Genomic DNA, 12,995 nt, shown 5'->3' with positions numbered 1-12,995 from the left:
ATTTGATATCCCTCATATGATTTTTTTTTTTTTTTTTACTCTCGTGGACAATTCTATACAATATTGTGAATTTTGTTCCCAAATACATTCCATTAAAGGCATATTTTCTACTTACGTGTAAATTCATAAAAGTACATCCTTCTTTGTACAACGTCAAACCTTGTGGATCATTTGTCTGCCATGCTGTGTAGGTGACATCACTATTATCTTCCCAGCGAAATGTTTGTTGTCTCCTGTCCCTGAGACCAATCCAGTAACCATACTGTTTCGCTGAAACACCTTTCAGAACAAATAGTTTTGTTTAATTTCTATCCTAATAGAAAACAAAAACAATATTGCAAATCATACACACACAAACACACACACACACACACACACACACACACACACACATACATATATATATATATATATATATATATATATATATATATTTAAAATATATATATATATATATATATATATATATATATATATATATGAGAGAAGTAAGCATCCCCTGTCGACCGATCACACCCGCCGTGAGTCCTATATCCTGATCAGATAAACGGAGTTATCCGCAGTCACAATCAGTGTGCCAAGAACAGCCTAACAATCAGTATGAAACACGTCAGACAGCATTTGACCCAATGATAGGTTGTATTGACGAATCTGCATTTAACAATATTTTGTCAATAATAAGCACACCTTGTTTCAATATGTTTTTATCTCGATTAAAGTTCTGCCCATTTGAACTTAACCTTGATTTAAGGGGCCGAATACAATTATTTCTGCCGCAGCGATTTTTATTAAATTTACATCATTGATGAATTGTACGTTGGACATTTTATTAAGAAAATAAAAATTGCCTTTGTCCGTACAGTATTGCGTAGGGGTCGATTCAATGTATCGATACCTTTATTATGGGGTGTAATGGGATTTTCTCCTATAATAAAGAACTTTTTAATAGTTTTCATATTTTTGCCCTAGTTTTTTCAATCTTTTTTAATATATGTGAAAGTCTTAGACATATTTGACAATATAATGAAATGAAATCAACATATCACCCTTTAGAAAGATTAAGGGACCATCTCAAAGTTTCTTCCCTGTGACATTTTTGGCTCTCATAAAACACTACTAGGCATATTTTTGAAGACGAAACCCTATACTTTTGTTTGAAACGTCCTCAATTCAGAGGAACTTACCAAATCTATCAAAATAATCTATTGGACGTGTATCATGGTAGAAAATGAAATCAGAAGATTGATTAGGGAACGTTTCAAAGTTTTCATTTGGGAATCTACTTATAGTTGTAACTACTGCATATATCAACAATGATATATTAATGATTAAGTCATTTGTTTCATTGATTAGATAATTTCATGTTTAAAGACCTTTAATTTTGTAATGACGGATAAAATAAGAATATTATGGTGTATACGGTTGCAAGGGACCATCTCAACGTTTCCTTTTCAGCCAACATTTTTTACTATTATTCGTCAATATTAGGCCAAATTTGTCGGATGAAAGCGCGTATCATTCTGTTTGCAATTTACTCAATTCATAGGAACTTACTATCCTCTTTTAAAAATACATTATGTATGAACCATGATGGAAAATAAATTTGGGGAATTGCTCAGGGAATATCTCATTTTCTTGATAGACCGAAATAGTTATACTCGTTACTAGTAATAATGTTTTTGTGTACGTGATCTAGATGTTTCTTTGAATCTGGGATACTTGATGATTGTAGTACATTACTAACTTCCATATGATCAGGGAAATAAATTAAATAGCAATATGCATATTTGATATAGAATAAAGAAATATCAGGAAAACGTTATCAATCTCCAAACTTTGTATAACCAAGCGACGTAGGTTTTATTAAATTTATTAACAACTAAAGGCAATGGCAGATCTGAAATTAACAAATCACACACCACATTACATATGCAACAAAATATACAATTACATAAATTCATATTCGTATTTCCCTTTAAAGAAGTCAAAATATTCCAATGAAATGTATATGATCGACTTTATTACTTTACTTCAAAAAGTAACAAAATTTATAGTCCTTGATCAAAAAAACGGTCATTTCATAGTAGAGAAATATACTGATAAAAAAATAGTTCAACGTACATAATTATCAATCAGTTAATAATAAACATTTCAAATATATACCTTAAGGTGTGGCACAACGGGCAGCTACATGTATAGGTCTACTCCCTCTAAAACAAATTTCCCGCACTGATGAAAAAGCCCGCGAAACTTATTTATAGAAGAAAAAGTTATTAAACTGGTTTTAGCTAGAGTGAGTGAATTCCTACAAACAACCTGGTCAATAGAATGTTGTGAATAGATTTCATTCAATTAATATAGCAGAGCTTAGTATTGAAAAATGTAGAAAATTCAATTAGATATAAAGATCACCCTGCCACATACTCCCCAGCTTTAAATTTAGCGTCTCGATAAATGAAAAAGATTAATCAAATATAAACAGCCACATACTTCCTACTAATAATATTTACATGAAAACACAAAGCAACAAAAAAAAGTTCATAATATCAGACATAATATGTATAGAATTGTCATCTTGAAACAGATTTGGTAACGTCACGGCGGTTTAATGTTTTCTGGCAGCCACCATCGGATACAACAGCTATAACGTTTCCTGAAATGTTCACTACGCGATACACAGTTGAATCCCATGAATCTTGTATTTTGTTACGGCCACGCACTTGACAGTTTCTAACATATACCTTGTCACCAATGTCCAAGTTCGGCTCGAATGCTCTACAGTCGTTGGTAGACTTCCGGTATTCCGCCATCATGGATGTACGGTCACCAGCTTTGTCGAACGCGTACTTTAGTCGGTCTTGGTAGTTTCTGATCCATTCATCAGTAGACATCAGATCGTCATCGTCGTCATGTAAGAATCCAAGTAGAAAATCAATCGGTAGTTTAGGAAGACGTCCAAACATAAGATGAAAGGGGCTGTATCCTGTTGTTGTATTTTGCGTTGCGTTGTAGGAAAATAGTAACTCTGGAAGATGTTTCGGCCAATGTCGCTTACGTTCAGGTGTAAGTGCCTTTAATAAGTTGTGGAGAGTTCTATTAAATCTTTCACATTGAGCGTTTCCTTCGGGATGATAAGGAGTGGTGCGTGAACGTGAAATCCCATACATCTTACACAATTGAGCAATGACATTTGCTTCAAAATTTCGCCCTTGATCAGAATGTAGACGATCCGGTACACCATACTTGTAAAACCACTCATTGAGAAGTACGTTTGCAACGGTATCTGCTTTTTGGTCTTTAGTCGCAACGGCTTGAGTAAATTTCGTAAAGACATCCGTCATCACGAGAACGTTTTCCTTACCATGTGCTGGCTCCAGAACGGTAAAGTCGATTGCCAGAATTTGTAACGGTTTGGAAGCGATGAGATGATTCATGGTAGTCCGAACAGCTGGTTGAGGCATCTTAGAAATAACACAACGTTCACAACGCTTACAGTAATCTTTCACCGAATTAAATATTCCCGGCCAGTAACATCGTGATCGAATAGCGGAGAATGTTCTCTCAATACCTTGGTGTCCTAGATTGTCATGACAACTGATCAACACTTTCTCATGCAACGATCTGGGTAGAACAAGCTGTTTTAAATCCCCTAACGTAGGATCTGCTACCACTCTGTAAAGTACTCCCTTGACAAACATCAATTTATCCCACTGCTGAATCAATGTAACCACGGCTCTCGGTAGTTTTCTCATTTCTTTTTTCGTTGGTTTCACTCCCTCATTGAATATATTAAGAAATGTTCCAATGTTTGAGTCAGCGGACTGTAGAGATAGGATTTCGTTCAATTTTAGAGACGGAAAAGTGTCATATTCTTCATTAATAAACTCACTAGGTGTATTTCTTTTCTGCAAGTCTGAACATTCTGAAGGTACTTTTGTAGAATCAGAGAACTTTTCCAGTATAACCTCTAAATCACTCTGCCTCAATGCGTCATTTGGATCATTCATCCGTGAAAGGGCGTCTGCATTTGCGTTATTCCGACCTGGTCTAAATTTCACATCAAAATTAAACATAGCCAATTTTGATAGCCAACGTTGTTCTGTTGCACTGAGTTTAGATGTTTGTAGGTGACACAGCGGATTGTTATCAGTAAACACAGTGAACTTTGATCCAATTAAGTAGTCCTTGAATTTTTCTGTAATTGCCCACGTTAACGCTAAAAGTTCCAGCTTCCGTGAACTGTAGTTTTGCATGTTTCTTTCATTTGGTCTTAGCGATCTGCTGGCGTAGGCAATCACATGTGGTTTTCCGTTGTTGAGTTGTGAGAGAACTGCTCCCAGACCACGCATACTGGCATCCGTCTCAAGAATGAAAGGGTTTTGGAAATTTGCGTACCCTAATATAGGAGAACACACCAGAAGTTCTTTCAGTTTACAAAATGCAATGTCACACTTAGAATCCCATTTATTTCCAAATGCCTTCCTTGGATGAGGTGTAAATTGTTGGGATAACTTGTGCAATGGTGCTGCAATGTCACTAAATCCTTTAACAAAGCGTCTATAGTAACCCGTCAATCCAAGGAAAGATTTCAATTTTTTCACTGTTGACGGTTTTTCAAAATTCTGTACAGCACTGATTTTTTCAGGGTCAGTTTTAATTCCTTTGGAAGATATAACATGTCCAAGATAGCGAACTTCACTCTGGAAAAATTTACACTTCGACATTTTTAATTTTAATCCATGTTCACGTATTATTCTAAACACAGTTTCTAATCGTTTAACATGTTCTGGAATGTCCTCTGAATACACAATGATATCATCCAGAAATACTAATAATATGTTAAATATTTCATCCCTAAAGCAGTGCTGCATTAACCGCTGAAACGTAGCCGGCGCGTTGCATAAACCGAATGGCATACGAAGGTATTCATATAGGCCCATGGGTGTTGTAAATGCAGTTTTCTCAACATCATTCTCGTCTACAGCCACTTGATTATACCCACTGGTAAGATCCATAGTTGAAAAATATTTTGCACCACACAAAGCATCAAACGATTCCTCCAGTCTAGGTAATGGGTAAGCGTCACGTTGAGTTTTGCTGTTAAGCTTACGGTAGTCCACACACAACCGAAGCGAATTATCTTTCTTCCGTACCAAGACAATAGGTGATGCATATGGACTACTACTCTCCCTTATAATGCCATTGTTCAACAGTTTACGAATATGTGATTTCACCTCCTCGTACTGAGATGGCGCAATTCGTCTATAAGGTTGCACTATTGGTTGATTGTCCATTGTTCGTATACTATGCTTGATTGTAGTCGTATAGCCTATGTCATCATCGTTCTGTGAAAATACATCACGATTTCTGTAGAACAGGGATCGAATCTCGTTCATCTGAGCTGAATTCAAATTCAGTTTATCAATCTCAGAGGGAATTTGAAAATCACTCGGCACTTTGTTAGTTAATTTAGTTTCACTGCACATCAGTTCTTCTTGAATGTAAATTTCTTCAATGTTTCCATGCCTGGTAAATTCAATGTTAGAATGATTTTCAACTATCTCACCATGTACAAGAACTGCAACTCTTGCTCTGGGTGCTAGCCACACTTCGTCACTGCCAACGTTTGCTATGCGGAAACTCAAAAATCCCCGGTTCACTTTGGTTAAAGTACGAACGACAATAATATTTGACGACAAATGCTGATTAGATGCTAAAGGTTCCACCATTGCTTCATATAATCTTGGTAGCTTTGGTCCTGTACCATTGATAACAGTCACTGATTTTCCAGGAATGCGAACTGGAGATTTAGCACAGACTTTCACATATCCTATGACATCATGTTTTACATTTCTGTTACACGCTTTGAATTGTTCCTTTAACTTGTTGTTCACTGAAATCTCTTCTACTTTTTCTGTGTAATCAGTGCCATGTTGTGTTTCCAATAGCTTTCTACAAAGTGAAATAGTGTTCATTCCTAAAATAGCCGGAATTTTCTCTTTGCGTTGTCGAGTTTCATAGTCAACAGAGTCCTTCACTATTAATACTCCAACTTGCTCTAATAGCTGACCCATGACCTCTATGTTGACCTCTACGTATCCAATGAATGGAATAGAAAATCCATTTGTAGCTTTCAGTGAAAACACAATGTCAGTATTCAGTTTGCTTGCTGCTTTTAAATGTTTTTGATAAAAAGATTCAGTCACTGTTGAAACTGATGAACCAGTATCTACTAAACAATTTACTTTAACACCGTTCATATTTACAAATGTAGTAGGACATTTACCGACTAATCGAGTGTTCATTCTCCAAGAGTCCGTTTGATTCCCTTCTATAACTGGACTCGGCATTACGAAGGGCTGTTGTTTTCCGGTGGTGCTTTTGTAGACTGACGTTTTGAATCTGCATTTGTAGACTCGGATTTTGATGGACAGTCAGCTATTTTGTGGCCCTGCTTCTTGCATCCAAAACATATCAGTGGTCGTTCATAATACCAGTCAGGTTCATACCTTTGCGTTGAATTAACTGCTTTTGTTAAACTGTCTATTTGTCGCGATTGTTTCTTCAACATTTCGGACAGTTCTTTGATTCTGCTTTCACTTCCGCTTTCCGATTGTTTTGTTGACATATCAAGTTTCGTTTCATTTGATTTCTCAATTTGTTTTTCACTTGAGTCTTTTACATCGGTGTTTTCGTCTTCCTCTGCCCAGAGTGTAGCCTCCTCACGAAGTTCGATAAATGTTATATCCGGCTGTGTCCGCAGAATACGCTTTAGATGTTTCCGTAGAAAGGTATCCCTGACGTTTCCTGAAAACTGGTCACGCATGGCTTTATCTTCATTCCTAAACACTGACGAATCCTTGCGCAATAACTTTTTCATGATATCCATAAGTGCGTATGAATATTGACGTAGAGTTTCACTTTCGCTCTGTTTTCTATCTAGAAATTTCTTTTGTAGTTTCATAGCATTTTCTTTATCCCCGAAAGCTTCTCTTAATACATTGATCATTTGCAACGGATTTTTTCTCACATTTCCATCCAGGAACTTGATTTCGTCTCTCGCATTTCCAGATAGGTGTTGGTAGATTAGATCCGCGCCCTCTTCTGTCGTTGTTCCGCGTGCTGCGTAATGGACATCCTCTATCCAGTCCTCGATGTCCATGTTGTAACCGTTAAATTTGGGAAGTGTTCGATCTCGTTGTACATACACTGTTTTCGCTTCAGTATTTTCCCAGCCCATTTCACTGATTTTATTCTGCAATGCGGTAACCTCTTTTTGTAATGACTTCACGGTCGGGTGAGCCGCCATTGTCGTTGTCGGGTAGGTGTGAAATCCAGCACAAAGTACTCACGGCGTCCACGATATTAATATGTAGAGAGATCTACCCATGAATTCCGCCATCCGTTGTTACCACAAGCCATTGCCTTACAAAGTTGATGCGGGATAACCGGCGACGCCAAATATAACCAAGCGACGTAGGTTTTATTAAATTTATTAACAACTAAAGGCAATGGCAGATCTGAAATTAACAAATCACACACCACATTACATATGCAACAAAATATACAATTACATAAATTCATATTCGTATTTCCCTTTAAAGAAGTCAAAATATTCCAATGAAATGTATATGATCGACTTTATTACTTTACTTCAAAAAGTAACAAAATTTATAGTCCTTGATCAAAAAAACGGTCATTTCATAGTAGAGAAATATACTGATAAAAAAATAGTTCAACGTACATAATTATCAATCAGTTAATAATAAACATTTCAAATATATACCTTAAGGTGTGGCACAACGGGCAGCTACATGTATAGGTCTACTCCCTCTAAAACAAATTTCCCGCACTGATGAAAAAGCCCGCGAAACTTATTTATAGAAGAAAAAGTTATTAAACTGGTTTTAGCTAGAGTGAGTGAATTCCTACAAACAACCTGGTCAATAGAATGTTGTGAATAGATTTCATTCAATTAATATAGCAGAGCTTAGTATTGAAAAATGTAGAAAATTCAATTAGATATAAAGATCACCCTGCCACATTTGCAAACATATTTTTCAATCTCATGTGTAAATGAATACAATACTACTTCATAGATATTATTATCACAAGTTTAAACATATGTAATTACCGATGGTTCCATGCATACCTCAACTATGGAAAAATATACATACAAAAATGTAGCAATGTCAGAGAACATAATTAAAATCACCAGGTGGTTGAGTTTACTATTCGGGGGGGGGGGGGGGGGGGCACTGCCATTATATATAGCCTATATGTATCCTGAAATAAGTAGGCTCCAACTATTTCTATATCGAATTCTCAATGAAATGTATTGTTTTACCCAACTACATTTACAATATAGATGTGATCTGAAATATACAAGTTACAAAATTTGTAATTGGAAAACGTGTGCTTTATACCCATAGTCTGATTATATAGGAATGAGATATCTATTAGAGGATCTACCAATGAAATGTATACAATATTTCGATATTTTGATAGAAAATAAGTTATATTAGTGAGAAATGAGATGCTTTGAATGCACAAAAAGTGTGTCACAATGCATGTTGAGTATGACGCAATGTGAGGTTAAATTGTGACGTCAGCATTAATACTTTAGTGTAGAAAATGATTTAGATAATTTTTGTTAGACGGATCTTTGTTGGTTTTTTCTTTTTTCTATGAGAAACAAGTGTTCTACAATAGATATGCGTAAAATTTTATTTACTATTAATTTACAATTAAATATCTATATGATATTCTATCATTTTTCCATTTTGGATTTTTTTCCCATGTAAACTAGAAGAGTGCCGCATACACTTATGAAATTTAATTGGAACAATATATGCAATTAACAACAGTGACATTGTGTTTAAACCCTGTGTCGTGTAATAACTTCTTCTTCTTCTTTTTTATTATTATTTACTGATATGTTTATACATTTGTGTGTATTTTCATGCTGCCCCTCGAGGGCCCTTGCCATTTGGAAATAAGATATGAACATGTGGGGGGGGGGGGGGAATATACATGCATATACATGTGTATGAAAACGCATATCAAAATCAATTACCTGACTTTATCTTTGGGGCAAAGGTCGAGTCGAACTTTTTTCTATAAATAATTTCTTTTTGTAATATCCCCATTTGTCTAAACCACCGGGAAATCGTCTGACGTCTGCTCTGGTCTTCTCAAGTCGTAAAACCACTTTTTTAAAATTCTTATTATCTTTAGAATTTATTATATTTGAACATAAATTAATAGTCCTTTGGTTTTTTTTTATTCAAAACACATCGTATTTGTTAAAATATCTACAGTTCACTTTATATTTGAACATAAATTAACAGTCCTTTGGTTTTTTATTCAAAAAACATCGTATTTGTTAAAATATCTACAGTTCACTTTTTACGACCTCATGAAAGTCAAACGATGCGCAACAACTGCGCAGAACGCGAAAATTCAAATTATACACGGCGTGGTTAAGGTCGCATCTCTTCAATTACGTTCACGACAATGAAAACACTAACTCACTTAAGGTACACGCATCGGTAATTGATTTCACTACATCTTACAATAGAGGGGGGAAATCATTAAAACTTGCTTTCCTAAATTGATGCCAAATTACGCTGTCGGAAATTTATGTTATCTGTCTCGTCTGCCGACACCAGAAAAACAACACCGTAAATGGTATTTTCTCAAACAAAATTACATGCAAACAAGACTACCTTCTAATTTACATGTACGTGTTTCTCACAAGATTGTAAACAGCCTGAGTGCACATCAGGAAGTAGCCTCAGCTACCAACACCACATACATGTAGTTCCTCTGTAAATAATTCATTATTTATACAAATTACACAAACTTTCCTACTCGGGAATACAAAAATAAAAGAATATAGGGATATGAGAAAAATTTTGTATGAAAACAAATTATTCTTACAAACCCTTACAAAGATGCAATACTGAATACAGTAAATGTTCTACTAAACCCCTATCTTTGCTCCTCACGAAAATATTAACACCTTTGAATGAAAAACTTCAAACGTAGGGTGCCACAACATATGCCAAATGGTTAATCAAATGTGGATTCTAAAATTTTCAAAGACTTTGTAAATTTAAAATCGAAAAACGTTTCTCAAATCAACATCGAAACGTATGACTTTTCAACATTTTACACGACTACCCTTCACGATAAATTAAAGACTAGGCTTTTTGACATCATTGGCACTTGCTTCTTCAACAAAAATTGAAAACTCATATCTAGTGATATGTCATCCAAAAATCACTTTGGTTAACACCACTCTCATTCCATGAACAAGTACACTGAAATTGAAATAAAAAATATGCTGGAGTTCCTTATTGACAATATCTTCGTAGTCTTTGGTGATCAGGTCTTCCAACAGTATGTTGGAATTCCCATGGGTACGGATAGTGCTCTTTTGTTAGCTGACCTGCTTTTATATTTTCATGAAGCAGAATTTATTTCAAAGCTTCTATGTGATAAGAAAAAAATATCTTGATATGATCTTCAGCTCGCCATTTAGATATATCAACGGCGTTTTATGTATTAACAATTATCATTTTAGTCATATGTTGATTCCATACATCCAAGTGAACTCGAAATAAAAGAATCCGCTTCCTACTCACATGTTTTATTGAAAATAGATATCAGCGGTAAACTAACAACTCAACTTTATGACAAACGGGATAATTTGTGTTTATATCTCTCAACTGATTCGATACGCAAGAGCTTGTTCTGATTATGATCAAATTTTAAGTCGAGGCAGGCTACTGACAAACAAGTTGATGTAAAATGGGTTTCAACAGTCTCAGTCAACATTTGGCAAATTCTGTGGTTGTTATAACGACCTAGTTTGCCAATACAACCTATCATTAAGTCATATGGTGTCCGATGTGTTTCATAAATATATATCCCGGTGTATATATACATATATATATATATATATATTTTTTTTTTTTCTGGGATTACTGTTTCCCCTTCTGTTAATTTCGTATTCTTTAGAGGACTTGTATCGCACAAACGAAATAGTAGGAGGTGACAAACAAAAAGAGACTAAGGGAAGAACACAGCAAGAAGAAGTGCCCTTCTGAAATTGTGTGTTTTATATAGGTAGTAGGGAAGGTGCGCAGCAGTCTCGCATAAGACATGAATTCCACCCATGAGTTGTTTAACAATTAGTAGTCTCCGTGAAAGTGTGATACCGATACCTGTCCGTTACCCTAACGTCCATGTCACATTTAACGCTCTCTTGGACGTTGTATAGCGGTACTGTCGCTTTACTTTGTTCTTACCCCCGTCTTATGAATTAACTGCTAACTTTTTCTAACCTCTACTACCGATACAACTATCACCTAAGGCGAACAATGCAGAGGCCACATGATTTGTTTTTTAAAAAAAACCTGCTTCCGATTGTGACCGAGGCTTTACGTTATCAGAATCTCAAAAAATATTTCCTTGAAAACAGCATGATATTGATCTACTGTTTTGAAAGCTTTGATAACTATTTTACTCGCACATTGGAAAGCTTATGTGAGCCTCTTTTAAATTCCTAGTAACACTATATTCTTCATTGATGAAACTTTAAGGATCTACTTAAACAGACTAAAATTGAATATATCGCCTCAATCATCTAGGCATCTTTTTACAAAATACATTTATATCAAGTCATGTTGAATGGTCAGGGATTTTCATCGAGAATATAATGCACTGAAACATTAAGTACCAAAACATGTATAAATGTAGATATTATTTTCTTTATAAGAATAACAACAGTGTATACCAATTGTACGAAAAAAATGTCACAAATATAAAAAGATTTAGTACTAGTCTTTTTTTTTATTGCACCATCATATGGTGTACATATGTAATTTGCACAAGTGGTACTATAACAGAAAAATAACAAATTGATTTAATCATAAACATGTCAATATTTTGTGTACACTACATGTATCTACATGTTTCGAAAAGTGAAACAACTGTCAAATATAATATTTTATTTCCGTGTGAATGGATTTTAGTAGTGTTCGTGTTATTGGCTCTATTCATCCACAATAGAAACTGATTTACAACAATGAATAGGAACTCCGGTATAACGGATTATAGTTCTGATGACTCAGCATATTAGCTCAGTTTAAACAGAGATAGTGATTTATTCTACAGCAAGGGTGGAATTCAAATTTTAAACAATTATTTAATAACTTAATCATCTGTAACACGTAATAATTGATGTGTCAGAAATTATGATAATATGAAAGTATATTTGTTCGTTTGCTTGTTGCTAGGTAACACTTATTGGAAGAATTCAAACACCTGAGATCTTGTATTTTAATGTCAACAGTCAGACACAACAATCTTTCGAAAACAAAAATCCAAAAATTCAGAACATAGTCGGCTTCCCTAAGTAAACATACTATACTCATTTATATCAATCCAGGTCTTCCTTTTTTACCTTATTTTTAAAGTACAGTGTATGTATAACTTCGTAACTCAAGTAAAATGATACTCGAGTATATGGTTTAAGAGAAAGAAATGAAGCTGAACTTGACAAGCACTAAAACTGTTTATAAATTGATTTGAAATTGGTCAAAGGATTTAGTTTGATGATAAATTTCTAAATCTCATTGATAATGTATTCCAAACCTGGTGGAAGTTGGCTAAACACCAAGTACAGTTCATCCTGGTCAGCAATAGAAGCAAGATGGGCGTTTTGTTGGCGGCAAAGAGCACTGGCCTCATCCCATGTAGTCCTCCTTTGTTGTATAAGAAAACAACCCTCACGATAAGGTATCCAGCCATCAGCACAGGTTCCGTTAACAGCTGATCCTGCAACAAGCTATACTTTCTTATCGTTAATTACAACTGGTGGACCAGAAGCCATTCTATTTGAATGTAAAGTCCTCTTTTATACGTTAAATTTTTATCAGAATTTGTTAGAAAAAACAACAAAAATGCAGAAAGCAAACTGTGCATTC

At 35.0% G+C, this 12,995-nt stretch overlaps 1 protein-coding gene across 3 annotated transcripts in view; it reads right to left on the bottom strand.

The window, feature by feature from the left end:
- LOC125651498 (macrophage mannose receptor 1-like) overlaps positions 1 to 12,995 on the bottom strand; it is a 97,368-nt gene that overhangs the window by 50,244 nt on the left and 34,129 nt on the right. For all 3 annotated transcript variants that reach the window (XR_008803460.1, XM_048880119.2, XM_056166951.1), the window contains exons 17-18: positions 12,664 to 12,846; positions 116 to 279 (exon numbers count right to left, since the gene is read on the bottom strand). Coding sequence is in view for 2 of the 3 variants with exons in the window: in XM_048880119.2 (XP_048736076.2) it covers positions 116 to 279; positions 12,664 to 12,846 (347 nt within the window). In the remaining variant the exon portion in view is untranslated. The remainder of the gene's footprint in view (positions 1 to 115; positions 280 to 12,663; positions 12,847 to 12,995) is intronic.

This window comes from Ostrea edulis, chromosome 5, assembly GCF_947568905.1.
Source record: "Ostrea edulis chromosome 5, xbOstEdul1.1, whole genome shotgun sequence".
NCBI classification, from domain to species: Eukaryota; Metazoa; Mollusca; class Bivalvia; order Ostreida; family Ostreidae; genus Ostrea; species Ostrea edulis.
Note: the sequence above shows the minus strand (reverse complement) of the source record. Positions and strands in the feature narration are given on the sequence as shown.